General features: G+C 37.3%; 1 protein-coding gene and 1 pseudogene across 1 annotated transcript; both read right to left on the bottom strand.

Moving 5' to 3' along the window:
- Nucleotides 1-332: 332 nt before the first annotated feature.
- LOC137943540 (putative pentatricopeptide repeat-containing protein At3g23330) lies at nt 333-2172 on the bottom strand (annotated as a pseudogene).
- Nucleotides 2173-10549: 8377 nt separating this feature from the next.
- Nucleotides 10550-11183, bottom strand: LOC137943492 (uncharacterized protein At4g14342-like). The gene is made up of 3 exons (XM_068788993.1): nt 11092-11183; nt 10882-10975; nt 10550-10597 (listed from the first exon to the last, which is right to left on the bottom strand). The coding sequence occupies exons 1-3, from the start codon at nt 11181-11183 to the stop codon at nt 10550-10552; spliced, it is 234 nt and encodes a 77-aa protein (XP_068645094.1).
- Nucleotides 11184-17591: the final 6408 nt, after the last annotated feature.

Here is a 17591-nt window from a genome sequence, read left to right on the forward strand (position 1 = left end):
CCACCTTTCCTGGCTTTCAACAATCATAATACAAGTTCAAATAATGAGAATTTAGAGAGAGAGAGAGAGAGAGAGAGAGAGAGAGAGAGAGAGAGAGAGAGAGAGGGAGCAAACACTACCTCCTTCTCTCCCTTCTCTCCCAATGACACACACTAGGAAAAGGGGAAAACAAATAGAAAAATGAAGTAGCCAAATGGATTCAACTTACTGCTTCCAACCAAGAGACCAACCCAGTAGTGGCCATGATGATGTGCAGTGAATGGCATCTGTGCATTCACCAAACTTCTTCGAAGGATGAAGCCAATAAGGAAATCAATGCTAATTGTAATGACTCACCAATAATCTCCACAAGAACACAAACCATCCTTAAAATGGTGAAATCGACTGACATCCTAACAATTATCTCTCTGGCCACTATCTTTGAGATGAACTTAGTAACTGTATGGCAGTCAATACACACTCTTAGATTCTTAGTGACTCAAATAGTTGTTCCAGGGGGTACTAATGATTCCAAATGCTATAGCAAGTCTCTTGCTATGACTACACAACAAGTATCTCTTCTGCTCTTCCTCCACATCATGGAGTACATCACCTGTATACGGAACATACCCTTCTCGCTCCATCAGCTCACCCAAAACCTTCAAGTTCTCATGTATTTTATCATAGAATGGATGGGATCTATCATATGCTATGAATGTATGCAGTTTGTTTTTAACTTCAATCCAACTACAAGCTGGTTTTTTTCTCATCTCCTTTCCCTTCATAGCTATTCTCCAACTCGCTGCATCCTTCCATCTACCACCACCAGCATAAATGTTTGACATAAGAACATGGCATTCCATATTATCAAGCTCAAGCAGAACAATTTTTTGTGCCACCTTTTCAGCCAATGGAATATTTTTGTGAACTCTACGAGCACTCAACAAAGTTGACCAGACACTGGCAGTGGGCTCCACTTTCATGCTTGAGATGAAACTTTAGGCTTGCTCTAGCTTTCCTGCCCTTCCTAGAAGGTCTGCTATAGCAGCATAATGTTCTAAACCCGGTGAAATATTATAATCTTGCTTCATGCTATTAAAATATTTCCAAGCTTCTTCTATCAACCCACCATGACTACAAGCAGTTAAAACAACCACAAATGCTACATAATTAGGTCTTACGTTCTCATGTTCCATTTGTTTGAACATGAAGAGGGCTTCTTGGGCCTTTCCAATCAGAGCATGACCCATGATTATGGTTGTCCATGACACCATATCTCGTGAATCCATCTTATCAAAGATCCACTGGGCTGCTCGAATATAACCACATTTTGCATACATGTCTACAAGTGAGCTAGCTATAAAAACATTGTCTTCATACCTGCTCCTGACTACATATCCATGGAGCTGCTTCCCAAGATGTAATGTTGTCAAATGAGCACAAGCATGCATTATAATGGAAAACGTAACATGTCTAGGCTTAATTGTAGCTATCAACATTTGGCGAAGCAATCTCAGTCCTTCATCAAACAATCCATTTTGGACACATCCAGCAATAATGGAGTTCCATGAGATTTGAGTCACGCTGGGGTAGCAGGTAAAATACTCGACATGAATCGTCCACCCTCGTGCACTAAGCATACATATCAATCAAGCAGCTTCCAATGAAAACATCTGAATCAAGTCCGTGTCTAATAGCATATCCATGAATTTCCTTTCCTTTATGAACATCTGCGTATTCAGCAAAAATGGGAAGAATACCGGACAAAGTGAAGGAATCAGGTTCATGACCAGCTAATCCCATTTCTCTAAGCAACAATAGCGCTTCTACATGCAAACCATTTTGTGCATGTCCTGCAATTATAGTATTCCAAGATACAAGATCCTGCACTGGCATCCTCTCAAAAACTTTTCTTACACTCTTGAAACAAAAAAAACTTTGTAGTGCTTGTCTCCAAAGCAACTCCATTGATTGTTCCACAATAACTCTCATTGATTGTTCCACAATAAGGCTCAACAACTTCACTTCCTGCATCACATGGATAACAACAAAGAACCATTTCATCCAAGTCAGCGCAATCTTCTCCATCCATTGTCCTTCTCCCAAGCCCTTCAAGCTGCTGAGAATTCTCATCAGCCACACTATGCACTTCTCTCTCCTTAATCCCATCAAAACCACCCTTGCTTCCAGCATATTTAGGCTCTTTAAATATACTTACATCTTTTGAATTGCTACATTTACTTGATTACTCATACTTTGGTTTGGAGAACCGAAACAAATTTAAGGTCGAGAGAGAGTGAGAAAGTGAGGGAAGCTCCTCGGCGACGGACGGCGACTCCTGCTCAACACGGAAGTGGACGCAATGGAATCCGGCGCGGGGACAAGGCTTTCAAGCAAAAGAGCCTCAGAAGGCGAAAAGGGAATTTTCGTTAATTGCCCTGATTCACCTCCTCCACTTTCCCTTGAAAATAATCCGTAATTGAAAAAAGGAAAAACAGCAGCGTACCCAATTTTCGTATTTATTCGATATTTAAAAATTGTTTTATTACACATAATTTGAGATTTTATTTTTTAGTTTTATCATAAAAATGGATACTAATATTTTTTTAAATATAATAAAATAATTAATTATTCTAAAACCCAAAACTCTCTTAACCCAAAACTCTTTTCCCTTGTTAAAAAAAAATATAAGGTTCTATGACGTGTTAGATTACATGGAATTTCCATACCTATGACTCAAAACAAAGCAACTTTTTTTCTCCTCTTATCCCTGTTTCCTGTTTCCTTCGCGTAGTTCTTCCCAAAAGCCCAGCCGAGCCAAGATTGCACTTGCATGTGTTCTAGCTTGGTTATTGAATACTTTAAACTCAAACTTAGCCTCCAACCTAAAAATTTTAATCGAGTTTGAGTTCAAACTCCAACTTATATTTTAAAGTACAAAAAATATAAAAATAATAAAAATAAAATAAAAAAAATGTTATCATGAATTTAGTAATATTGAACTACAAGCAATTACAAAGGAGTTGAAGACTTTGCAATAGAACATACTAATGCATAATAATCAATTTAATTGACCTAAAAGAAAGAACAATCATCTCAATCAATAATGTTTATTCCGTTGGCAAATAACAACATTATTTTGAGGAACCCAAAAGGGTTGAACAATCAATCATCATTGTGGTTTGAGGTAAATAAGAGCAATATCAACCAACTAAAGAGGGAATTGACGAGAGTAATTAGAGTAAAGGGTATTTTCGTAAAAAAATATACTAATGAGTCGACTCATGAGCTACCAAGTCGAGCTTGGAAAGTCTCAAGTTTGGGTTGTTATACTTAAAGAACCTTATTTCAAGTTTGAGCTCAAGCCAAGCTCAAATAAAAACTAAATTAAACCGAGCTTTTTTTAGACGAGCATGAACGATTTGCAAACCGGTTTAACTTAGTGCCTAACCTACCTCTGCCATTGTTACGATATGTTAAAATGTATATTAGATATAATTTATGTTCATACTTATTGTATAATTTGTGTTATGTACATAAGGTTACTTGATTAGACTTAATGGGAAGGGTGGTATTTATTGGGCCTATGGGCCATTTTGTAATAGGAAAACCTAAAGCTTAAATACATAATGAAAAGGGGAAAAACTTCGAACGAAAACATTTGATCGTTTGTCTCTTGTGTTCGTTGTGTTCGCCGAGAAACCAGAGAGCTCAACGCTCTCTCTTGTTTGGTGATTTGGACTGTTCCGTCAGTCCCATGAGGTAGTGGTGGTTTCGTCCACCACCGTGAGCTCGTTGTGCCGTCAGCGATTGAGTTTTGTTGGATCGTTGCTTGTCGGAAACAAATCTTGACATGGTATCAGAGCTGGGTCCGTCCAAAGATTGACAAAGCATCTTCGTCTGAAGGTTTTCCGTCTGAAGTATCCCTATTTGACGACCTGCGCTGTCCGACGACTCTATTTTCGACAGCGATTTCAGGAGTTGTCGGTGCTCAAAAAAGTCTTCAAAAAAACTCCAACAGGAGGTTCTGTTGCCAGAGAAACTCCAACAGGCGGTTCTGTTGCCAGAGAAGCTCCAACGGGTGGTTTCGTTGCAGGGAAGGGGGTTCTCGCTGGGAAAAGAGTTCTCGCCAAAAAGGGAGAAGAAGGGAAAAGAAAGGTGCGTTTTTTTTCCTACCTCTGTTCGATTAAGATGAATTATTTGGCATAAGGTCGTTCTAAAATTTTCAAAAACTTTGGGGGCAATTTGGAATTTCTGAAGGTTTTGGGATCCATTTAAAATTTCTGATAATTTGGGGGTAAATCTTGAATTTCTTAAGGTGTGGGGTTTATTTCGAATTTTTGATAAATTGGGGGCAAATCTTGAATTTTTGAAGGTGTGGGGGTCTATTTGGAATTTTTGAAGAGTGGGGGTATCTTTGGAATTTCTGATATTTCGGGGGTTGATCGGGAATTTTTGTTGGATTCATCATGTCAGTAGACAAGTTAGATTTCTCTCCTATTCGGTTCACAGGCAAGAATTACGGTGCTTGAGAATTTTAGTTCTGGTTATTTGTTCAGGGAAAGGGTTTATGGGGTCATATTGATGGGAGTAATCCGGCACCTGGCGATGATGACGCATTGTCAAAATGGATCATCCTGGATGCTAGAGTCATGACCTGGATACTTGGATCCATTGAGCCTCATCTAGTTCTTAATCTGAGGCCCTACAAAACTGCAGCAGATATGTGGAATTACCTCCTCAAGGTTTATCGTCAAACCTGCACGGCCCGTCGATTTCAAGTTGAATATGAAATGGCTAATTTCACCCAAGGTAGCCGTTCCATTGATGAATATTTCTCAGGCTTCCAAAATCTGAGGGTTGACTACACTGACATTGTTTATGAGGATGTCCATGTTGTTGCTCTCTCTACTGTGCAAGCCATACGTGAAACCATTAAAAGGGATCAATTCTTGATGAAGCTCTATCCAGAATTTGAGATTGTTCGATCACATCTGATGAATCGTCATCCAGTGCCGTCACTGGATGCCTGTATGAGTGAACTTCTCTGGGAGGAGCGGCGCCTTGCTACTCAGGCTGGCATGGAACAATTAGTTTAGGTTGATGTCTCGGCTCCTGTAGCTTATGTTCAGTGCTTCCACTGCAAGGCATATAGTCACTTTTCTCGGGAATGCCCTAAGAGGTCCTGTAGCTACTACAAGAAGTTGGGTCATCACATCGTCGTTGTCCTACACGTCCTGAAAGGAGGAAGAATACAACTTATCATGCCTCCACCGGTGCTTCTAGTTTTGCAGCATTGCCACCGACCATCCCAGTCACTACCATTCCAGTTCCACCAACACCTGCAAGTTCAACCACCCTCACTCCTGAAATGGTATAATAGATGATCATATTTGCCTTTTCTACTTTTGGTATCTCAGGTAAGCAAAAACTCTCTACTCAACCATGGTATTTTGATTCTGGTGCCTCTAACCACATGACCAACAATATTGTATATCATTCGAATGTCAGAAAGTATGATGGCAACCTACACATCAACATTGTTGATGGCAACACTATGCCTATCAGTATTGTTGGTGATCTCTCTTCGTCTTGTCTCCTGACCTATCGACAAACCTTCTGTCTGTTGGTCAATTGTTAATAAAAACTGTAATGTTTAATTTTTTTGCTCTGGCTGTGTTGTGCGGGATCAATCATCGGGGAAGGTGATCGCGAAGGGGCCTAAAGTGGGTAGGCTATTTCCACTCAAAGACTTTCTGTCCACTATTATTCCACGTTCTCCTGTACTTTCTTTTGCTTGTAATGTTGTTGGATTTGGCACTAAGATGTGGCATAGACGTCTAGGCCACCCAAACTCAGGTGTACTTTGTACATTGTTTAAATCGAGCTTATTAGGCAATCATGACTGCACTTCTCGTGATACTTATTTTGACTGTTCATCATGTAAACTTGGCAAAAGTAGAACTCTACCATTTTTGCATCTTGCCTCGTATGCCTCCTGCTGCTTTGACCTTATTCATAGTGATGTCTGGGGAATTGCTCCAGTTATCTCGCATGCACAAATTAACTACTTTGTCACCTTTATTGATGACTTTAGTCTATTTACTGGGTCTTCTTCTTACGGGCTAAGTCTGAAGTTTTTGTCATTTTTAAGAGGTTTCTTGTACTCATTGAAACACATTTCTCTGCTCACCTTAAAGTACTCTGCTCTGACACTGGAGGCGAGTACATGTCGGCGGAATTCCAGGAATTTTTTCAAAGCAAAGGCATTATCACCCCAACAAAATGGTGTTGCTGAGTGAAAAAATCGTCACCTTCTTGATATGGTCCGCACCCTTCTCATTGAATCATCCGTTCCTCCTAGGTTTTGGTGTGAAACTCTCTCTACCTCCGTTCATTTAATCAACCGCCTGCCCTCGCTTATCTTGCAACATGTCTCTCCCTTTGTTAGATTATTTGGTTATTCTCCATCCTACACTGATCTTTGGACATTTGGTTGTGTTTATTTTGTGCATTTACCTGATCATGAATGGCATAAACTTATAGCCCAATCAGTTATGTGTGCATTTATTGGGTATGTCGGTTCTCAAAAGGGTTATGTTTGTTATGATCCCCAGGCGCGTCGAGTCCGTGTTTCTCAGAATGTGGTCTTCTTTGAAAATCAATATTTCTTTCCATCTCAAGTTACTCAACCGTCTGCCTCTCTGTCAAGTTTGTTGAGCTTCGATGAGCCTCACCCCACTGCCTCGCTACCCTCTCCTCATCCTAACCTGGCGCTTGCTCCTGATCCTCCCTCTGCTCCTGCTCCCATCACTCTTCGCAAATCCATGCGTTGTTTTACCCTTCTACCAGGTATGGTTTTCTCTCCCCGGTATCTCTGGTAGCTACTTTGTCTTCTATTTCCATTCCTTTTGGCTATAAACAGGCTATGGCACATGAGTGTTGGCAAAAGACAATGCAAACTAAACTACAAGCGCTAGAGGAGAATCACACCTGGGCCATTATGGCTTGCCCTCCTACTATTTGACCTCTTGGAATTAAGTGGTCTTCTCTGTCAAGTTGCGTTCAAATGGATCGTTGGATCGATACAAAGCTCGCCTTGTGGCCTTGGGGAACAGGCAAGAATATGGGATTGATTATGAGGAAACTTTTGCACCAGTTGCCAAGATGACCACAATCCGTAATTTCTTAGCCATTACAACATCTCAATCATGGCCACTACATCCGATGGATGTGAAGAATGCATTTCTCCACGATGATCTGCAGGAAGATGTCTACATAAAGCTTCCCTCGGGTATGTCTACATCCTCTCCTGATCATGTCTACAAGCTACGTCGTCCTTTGTATGGGCTTAAACAAGCCCCCCATGCTTGGTTTGAGAAGTTTCGTGGCACACTTATCCTCCACCAGTTTACCCAGAGTCAGTATGATTCATCTCTCTTCTATCATAAGTCTGCCACGGGCATGGTCATTCTCTTGGTTTATGTGGATGACATCATCATTATTGGCACTAACTCTAAAGTAATTACCAAGCTTCAGAAGGTGTTGCATGCCACTTTTCATATGAAAGATCATGGACAACTCACATACTTGTTAGGGCTGGAGGTACATCACACACCTAAAGGTATTTTTTTAAATCAGATTAAGTATATTCAAGATCTTATTACTCTCGCTGGGTTGGAGGACACATTTTTGGTGGTTACCCTATGGAGGTCAATGTCAATATAGGAAAGATGAAGGGACTCTCCTTGATGATTCAACTATCTATCGACGACTGGTCGGGAGTCTCATATTTTTTACTAGTACTCGCACGGACATCTCCTATGATGTTCATAAGGTCAGTCAGTTTATGTCATCTCCTCAGTACCTTCATCTTGCGGCAGTTCGGCGCATCATCCGCTATCTACGCAACTCCCTTGCTCGTGGCTTATTCTTTCCTACTGGCTAAGCGCTACGTCTGATTGCCTACAGTGATGCTGATTGGGCAGGGTGCCCCGATACCCGCCGCTCTACAACAGGCTAGTGTATGTTTTTAGGGGATGCACTGATTTCTTGGAAATGTAAGAAACAAGACTGGGTGTCCAAGTCATCTACCGAGGCCGATTATGGCGTTATGTCTACTGCGTGTTCTGAAGTTATTTGGCTCCGCGGTCTTCTTGCTGAGCTCCAGTTTCCTCAGCCCTCATCTACACTGCTTCATGCAGATAATACAAGTCCTATCTAGATTGCGGCCAATTCGGTTTTTCATGAGCGCACCAAGCATATTGAGGTTGACTGTTACTCCATCCGCGACACTTTGGAGCGCCAGGTAATATCTCTTCCGTACATTTCTTCGGATCTTCAAGTAGCTGATGTCTTCACCAAAGCATTGTCTCAATCTCGACATAATTTTTTGGTTGGCAAATTGTTGCTAGTTGACTCACCAGCATCAATTTGAGGGGGGCTATTACGATATGTTGAAATGTATATTAGATATAATTTATGTTCATAATTATTGTATAATTTGGGCTATGTACATAGGGTTATTAGATTAGGCTTAATGGGATGGGTGGTATTGTATTGGGCCCATGGGCCATTTTGTAACAGGAAAACCTAAAGCTTAAATACATAATGAAAAGGGGAAAAACCTCGAACGAAAACATTTGATCGTTTGTCTCTAGTGTTCATTGTGTTCGCCGAGAAACCAGAGAGCTCAACGCTCTCTCTCATTTGGTAATTTGAACTGTTCCGTCAGTCCTGTGAGGTAGTGGTGGTTCTGTCCACCACTGTGAGCTTGCTGTGCCATCAGCCGTTGAGTTCCGTTGGATCATTTCTTGTCTGAAACAAATCTTGACAGCCATATGGGTGCTACATGTTCTGAGGAGTTCAATTTGAAGTCATTCTCCAAGTTACTGGGACTTCAAAGATAATTACTCTGAATGGTCGATTCAGAGGGTTTATCCCTTCTTCCAACACCCTGCTCTTGCAAGAATAAGACCTAGTTCTTTCCTTCAATTTCATACACGAGAAACTGCTATCAAAAACCTGTAAAATCTCTCATTTTTCTCTCCTCAACTGCATAAGAACACCAAATTGATCTCAAAAGTCTCATTTATCTTCTTCCTTCTCATGGTCCAAAAAGTATAATGATGAAAAACCTCCAAATTGGTTATGAGCAAAGCTAAAACTGTAGCATCCTCAATTAGTTTTTTGCTCTGAGTTAGCTCTCTCTCACCCATTACGGGTGGAAATCTTAGTGGAAACTGCAAAAACAAAGACTTTTCTTGTGATGATTGCAAAGGTATCTTGAGTGTCGATAGAGACACTGATGGACTCTAAGATCAATATGGGTTTAGTCATCTCAAGACAGAAGAGATTGAAACTCTAAAATAGGAAATATTCCATGTTCCCTCCAATAACACTATTATTCTCGATAACAGAACTAGTCAGTCATAGCTCAATTAAGCACAATTACAAGCTGATAGAGTAGCTGTTTCATCTACAAAAGATGTAACAGGGCAGCTTCTCTACTAGTTTTCCAGGATAGTGACTAAGGCAGGAAGAAAATGACAATGGCTTTAGCAACAGACATCCCAGAAGCTTCAACTAACTACTTCATCTACTGTTTCTCAGACTACCGAGACTCCTCCTGCTTCCTTAGCGAGTGCCACGATGGCTAGTACAAGTATGAATGCACTGATGTGTCTCATTCTCCCTCTTGGATCATTGATTCAGGAACCTCTACACACTCAGGTATGCCCTCTCTATTTCAATCTATTGGTCCATCTCATTCATATCAACGAGTTACTTTAGCTTATGGATCCACCTCTCCCATTCAGGGGGAGGGTATAATTCACACTACTAAACAAAAAAAGGCTTACACCTAAACTATCCACTTGTAGAGTCACAAAAGTATATAAACACCATATTGATCTCCAAAGTCTCATTTCTCTTCTTCATTCTCATGGTCCTAAAAGTATAATGATGAAAAACCTCAAGATTGGTTACGAGTCACAAAAGTATATAAACACCATATTGATCTCCAAAGTCTCATTTCTCTTCTTCATTCTCATGGTCCTGAAAGTATAATGATGAAAACCTCCAGATTGGTTACGAGCAAAGCTAGAACTGTAGCATCCTCAATTAGTTTTCTGCTCTAAGTTAGCTCTCTCTCACCCATATTGATCAATCTATGTGGAAGATGCAGAAACAAAAAAATTTCTCGTGATGGTTGCAAAGATATCTTACGTGTCGAGAGAGACACTGATGGACTCTAAGATGGGGATGCAGGCAGAAGGATGGTAAAGGGTTTAGTCCTCTAAAGACAGAAGAGGCTGAAACTCCAAAGTAGGATTGAAAATAGGATCCCTCCAATAACACTATTATTCTTGATAATGGAACTAGTCTGTCAGAGCTCAATTAAGCACAATTACAAGTTGATAGAGTAGCAGTTTCATCTACAAAAGATGTAATAGGGCAGCTTCCCTGCTACTTTTTCCAGGATAGTGACTAAGGCAGGAAGAAAATGACAATGGATTTAGCAACAGACATCCTAGAAGCTTCAACTTTCAAATTTGGATGTCTGTACAGTTCAATCTTCTTCCCTTTCCAAGGGGAGTCCACAGGGCAGCAACATTTTCTGAAGAAAATAAAAGAAAGTAGTCAGAAGTCTCTTCACAGGCTTTAAGTGCATGTTTAAAATAAGATTTCGGTTACACATCTCAGAAAATTCTAAAATACCTAATGTATTTAATTTTGTTCTTGAGAAAGAGTGATCATGCAATCAGAGAAGAGAACAAATAATTACCAAAACCGAAATCTTGCCATTAAATTTACAATCATATTACAGAATAGCAGGAATTCTTCATAACCCAAATTTCTTAAAAAAAATATTATTAATTATATTGTTAAAAAGAAGATTACCTGCATAAAATTGTATCTTTCTCTTCCAATTGATTCATTCTGAGCAATAGCAAAATAAGATAAGATGTCACGTTGAATGTTCACTGCCCATTCACTACACAAAAAAATGATTTGGTGGATAAGAAAAATATGGTCCAATGGAAGAGCACTTTCAAAAAATAAATAATAAGAGAAAGGCAAAGAAAGATGTTCGAGGGTTCTAGGACTTGTAATCTGTTCAAGTCAACATGTCCTGTTCCAACATATTTAGCCTGCAGATGCACAAGCTGCGAATTTATGCTAAATCTGTCGTTGGTCTGCATGTAAACAGGGTGCAAGAAAAATCAATGCCAATGTGTGTAGAATTTGCTTGAAGGATCACAACCGACTTGATTGAAAGGAAGAAAAAACAACTTGTAGCATAGGTTTCCATGAATTTAAACCTTTTTTCTTAGGAAAGGTGGTGATGTACTAGCACGTTTCATATATTTAAAATAATTAAACTTTTTTTATGTTATTCATTATTTTAGAATCTTGTCTTTTCTCTTTGAAGGTGGGAGATATTCTTAAGCTAAAATGTAAGAACTTAACAATTATTTTGATTTACATTACTCCCACCAAATTCAAATCAAATTTACCTCAGAGTTTCACTAGGGAAAGAATTCAAAATGGCACTTTCAGAGTTCCCTTCAACAATATATAGACTCGGACATTTACCGATTGTAATGCAGAAGACTTCCTTCCCTACATCTACAACAAGGTATCCTAAGAAAACATTTTTTTTGCTATTTTGCCTAAGTGCTATAACATGTTATAAGGGATATTTATGATGTTCCTAAATATGTTTATATGTAATTTATGACCTAAAGCTCCATATACACCATTGTACATAAAAAAGGGAGTTTAGGAATTCTCTCGTTCATTTGTGATTGAGTTTTGATATATGACTTTTACATTTGAGCTCTAGTATTTTCGTCGTCTTCTTCCTTGTGGGTGCTTTGTGGGTGCTTCTTCAAGAGACACCCTTCAATGATGATTAAGGTGAGTAGGATTGGTTGTTTTGAAGCTTTAGACCTTGAGATGCACTGACTCTTGAAGGTAAAATATCTGAAATACTTGGTCTTGCAAATTGTCATGTCTATTAAGTTTTGTCATCATAAAAAAACAATAAGGGAGTCAACCGATGGTCAACAATTTCCTCATTTTTTATGATGACAAAACCTAACTTTGAAAAAATTAAAATATACAAAATCCTTAAGGTTCAGAGCTAAGTTAATTATACACTTTTGAAATAGGCTCCCCCTTAATATTTGCATAGTTCTTTTCATCTTTTAATTTTCTGGTTGTTTAATTCTAGAGTGCCTAATGGATCTAAGTCCATCTTCCCATCTTTTTCCCTCCTTTTTTGTCATATTCAAAAAGATTTTTAATAGATACATAAGAGTAATAAAAAAAGTTGGCTCAAGGCTATATCACACACATATGTATATAGATCTATATAGTGGGTTGATCCAATACGAAAAACCATTTGGTGAAACATGTGAAATGACTATCTTAGTTGTCCGATCAAATGACTCTCTTAGCCGTCCAATCAAACGACTATCTCAGTCGTTAGATCAATGACTATCTCAGTCATCCTATCAATGGCTATCTCAGTTGTCTGATCATGATAAAAGCCTATTTCCATCATCCCATATACCATGAAAACCCAAAGATGAGTAGTACATTTCGGGCAATCACCCAAGTTGAAGAGCAAATAGGGAAAAGTCTTACATGACTCTTACAGCAAGAAGTCTAACAGAGTCAGAACTAATACGATGAAGTCTTTCAGGAATCTCACAAGAGGAGGTATCGGTTAAAGGTGTTTTAGTTAATTAGTCTTCTATTTATGCTCAGTTATTAAACTGTTCTAAGGCTTATCTTTTAGTTTTTAACTTTGGGTGTAACTACAAAAAAAGTAGTTTAATTATAATTGAATTCAACTTGTTTCCTCTATTATAAATAGAGGCTTATTACAACAAGTTAGTGAAGTATTTATCTTTTCAAGAAATTCAACATGGTATCAGGGTGGGTTCTACTAGTTGACTCGGTCAACCCACAAAGATAATGTGATCCTTTTTTTCTTTATCATCTCTAGTAGTTTAGGTTTGTATTCTATCTTTTTTTTTCTTTCTTCTCCCAGTACCCATTGTTTTTCTTGTCGTTCACAACTCCATATGGAACATTTCTTATTTAAAATTATATATAGACGAAAAATATACTTGAGTCTACTTTCCAACGCAAAAATTATTTTTGAAGTCGGGAATTTTCTACAAAGAGAAAACATTTTTTAAAGAAGCAAAGACCAAACTACAAGAGAGGTTCAAGCAGCAGTAGAAAACTTCAAATTTCAAAGTATTTTATACCATCAATAACGAGACTTTATATGGATAATTATATATCAAAAGAAATATTTTTAAATATATTTTCTTACCTATCCAACAAATTTTCCATCCAAGTTTTCTTGAGGGAGATATCAATATTGAAAGAGTCAATAATCATGCAGGCCAAATAAGAAAAAGTAATCAGTTCGGCTAGATTAAAGAGTTAAAAATCTATCAAAATTTTCTCTAAAAAAATATATTTTATGAAACATTTACTTGGATTAAAGGTGTCAAATTTTAGTTTCATAAGGAGGAAATTTCTTGTAAATCTGATATACACTTAAGGAGATATTCACATTGGAGTCTGCAAGGGTTAAAGTAAAAAATAAATAAAATCGTGAGGTCATAAAAGATTCAAGAATAAAGCTTCTTATGTCAAATTAGGTATCAATTTAATGATATTTGAGTCTACTTTATTTAGCAATAAACCATTTGCTATTTTGATCTATAGTTTTGGAGGCATTGATATCAGAAGTATAAAAGGTCAGTTATGCCGAAAGTCTCTCCTTTTATCTCTCCATGCATTGATGTGAATTGAGTTTATTTTTCTCCTAAAATTCATTTTTAGCCAAATTTCTCTTCTAATCAGATGACTTTGCAATTAAAGGGGGGGGGGGGGGGGGGGGGGGGGGGGGGGGGGGGGGGTTATCTTGACTAATGAGATGAACTTTAACCGCATTACTCAGTTCATCTCCTGAGGTCATTAGTGGAGAGAGCCAGACTTTGGGGGGGGGTTAGTCTCCCAAATGGATACATGAAGATCATGTCAGTCATGTACATGAAGATCATCATCGCACTTGGTGTTAGTGTTGACGACTTCATGTTCACTGGAAAACAGTTTCTAGTGTTAGTGCCCCAACATGAGAAAAAACATAAAAAACAAGAGAATTTCTAAACCTTTAGAGTACACTTAATTACAACATAATCCTTAAACCCCAAATTAGGTAAAACAACCATTATTACTACACGAATAAGTTATTTAATGTATAATTAAATATATTAATATATTTATTAATTGAATTAGATATTTTATTGTGCATTAATATGGTAATTACATGAGCCAATGAAATACGCACATGATTAATTACAAATAATAAATAAATAACGTTATAAATAACAAAAAACGAAAGTAATACGTTGAGTTATTAATTTATTAATAACATATGATATACTTTAACCTAAAAATGAATAATTTAAGAGAAAAAATTGATCTAATCATACATTTAACACACTATATATTTGTACATAATATATTTTATGTATTATTAATTAATAATATATTATCACAAAATTTAAAACCATTGGTTTAATTAACTATAACAATCGGATAATTATGCCAAAATAATTTATCAAATATTTATTTTAACAATATTTTAATTATGACTATTAAATCACTATTTTAATATAGTAATTATTAAATAAATATATTAAATAAATAAAACTAATTATTTTATAAATAAATTTTATAAATTAATGATTTTGATGACGATAGTTTAATTTTTTCTAACTTAGGAAAAATTAAACTATCGTTGTCTTCCTCAGCGGCGAGCCAGCGGGCAACGGCAATGGCGACGGGCCAGTGGGCAACGCCGATAGAGGCGGCGCTCCGATGGTACGCAGAGAGGTAGAAGAGAGGGAGGCCGAGAAGCTCTACAACAGATGCTCGACCTCCCGTGCTCTATGACGGAGGTCGAGAGGGAGAGGAGAGGGAGGATGGCTGTTAAACAGAAGTCGATGGCTGAAATCAAAGCCGAATGGGGAAATCGAAGTAGAAATTAAGAAATCGAAGCCCAAATGTCAAAATCGAAGAAAATTGAAACTGAAACAGGGGAAATTGCAAGAAATTGGAAGGTCTTTTGGGGGAAAAGATAATAGCATGAGGGAGAAGGGAGTGAGATGTCAAAATGGAGAAGAGAGGGAGAAGAGACTGAGAGATAAGAGAGAAGGAGAAGCAAGCGGGAGGTTGAGAGGGAGAGCGAGTCCGAGAAGGAGAGAAGGAGAACCAAGCGGGAGGTTCAGAGGGAGAGCGAGTCCGAGAAGGAGAGAAGGACGCCGTAGAGAGGGAGATCGAAGAGGGATGGTGGAGACAAGAGAGGGAGCAGAGAACGAGAGAGGGTTGAGGAACGAAAGAGAGCTGCGGGAACCAGAGAGGGCTACGGGAACCAGAGAGTGAAAATGAGAGTGACGGTGTGCGAGAGACAGAGGCCCAAGAGAGCGTCCCGCGAGTGTCATGTACATGATTCTCAAAATCGGGCGGAAAGCACTTTCCGTCGTTTACTCTTGGGACATGAACTCCTGGCTCATGGATAATCATGTACATGACATGATCTTTGGCGCTCCCTAACGACATCAGGACATGAACTGAGTAATGTGTTTGATCTTCATGTCCTGAGTCAGTAATTACTTGAAGTTCAACTTCAACTTCAACTTTAAATTCAAGACAATGATTTAATTCAACTTCAAGTTCAAGTTGGGTGTTAGTGTACACGAGTTAAAGTACACTGGAAGACAATTTCTAGTGTTAGTACCCTAAAATAAAAAATATGATGTAAACAACAAAACGAGTAACTTTTTATAATATATTTAAATAAAACATATACCACACATGCCTTACATGTCACGAGTCATGACTTCAAAATCCAACTGGGACCCTCTAGTTCTAGTGCTCAACTTATACTTAAACTTGACAAGTCTAGATGTGATTGTCCCAATCTCATTTTGGTCAATTTGAATATGTTTCACATATTTACTTGGAAAAGCTCATCAAGAAGTTTGACTTAGATCCAACCCAATCCATAGCCAAATGCGAATGATAGATCAATAGTGGCAAATCTAAAATATAATGATTTCATTACGCGTATTTTATTTTTATTTTATTTTATTCTTAAAACCATTCTTGTAAACTTTTCCTAAATGTTTCAATGATTTAACATATTTCATATTAACAATAAAAATAAATAGACCATTTTTTTAGTATTATTATTTTATCTTCTCTTATTGTTTTTAATATGACTTCAATGGTTCATACTTTTGTTTTAAAAATATTATCTAAAGGGGGGTTAGTCAACAAACTGGAAATTTGATCTTCATCTCATGCATCTACATGATCTTCATCTTCGAAATGGGTGTTAGTGTGGACAAGTTCATGTTCAAAATCTTCGAAATAGGGTGTTAGTGTGGACAAGTTCATCTTCATCTTCATCTTCGAAATTTAAAACCATTGATTTTATTAATTATAAAAAGTGTTTGAGTTAACAATATTTTAATTACCACTATTAAATCACTAATACAATAGAGTAAATAAAAAATAAATATGATTAATGAATAAAAAAGTATTATATTAATAACATAAGATAGATTTTTTAATGGTATTAATTAATAATATATTTTGACAAAATTAAAAGTAATTAATTAATCAAATGCATACTTTAATTATATTTTATTTACGAGAGACTTAAATATGAAGTTTAATATAGTAATAAAATTGAACAAAAATAATAAATAAATACATATACAACTTTATTAATAACCTAAAAAAAAGATTATTCTAATAACGAGTTCGTGCCTTTAATATTAAAATCATCAAGTTACAAGTTTATTACATATAAACGAAGCATGTTCAAAAGTAATAAGATACAACCATCATTTATCGTTCCACATGGAAGTCGATATGGCATCTCGAAATTGTGCGGCTCTTGTGGATTCTAATGCACTCAGCCTCTGAAAGCATGTTACTTGGCTACCCACATCCTCAAGACCATGGCAATCGTCGTTGTCTGTATACATTTTATATAAAATTGGATATGACCTCTACATAAAATTAGGCATAACCTATATATATAATACATGTATAAGATTGGGCATAACCTCTTCTTAAAATTGAGCATATCTATGTATATAATACCTGTATAAAATTTGGCATGACCTCTACTTAAAATTGGGCATAATCAATATACATAATACCTGCATAAATACTCCATAAAAACTCCATAAAATTGTCTATACATTCCATAAACTCTCCATGGAATTGTTTATATATACTCCATATACTACATAACATTATAAATAAACTCCATACAATAATCAAACACAACAAAATTAAATAAAATATCACTATCAATTTACAATCGCCCAAATAAAAACTATAAATCCATTATAAATTTACAAACTATAATTGTTTCTCTTCATGCTAGTTGTTCCTTGCCCATTTCCCCTATGAGCTGATCTCCAAATTTCCCCCTTGATTGATCTTTCTCTTGTAGAGGAGGCAACTCCTTCAATATTGCAATTGTTACATCATCCGCATTG

Source organism: Aristolochia californica, unplaced genomic scaffold, assembly GCF_029961685.1.
Source record: "Aristolochia californica isolate CCGP_79_NKW_82.1479 unplaced genomic scaffold, dmAriCali1.0.hap1 SCAF_11, whole genome shotgun sequence".
Classification (NCBI taxonomy): Eukaryota; Viridiplantae; Streptophyta; class Magnoliopsida; order Piperales; family Aristolochiaceae; genus Aristolochia; species Aristolochia californica.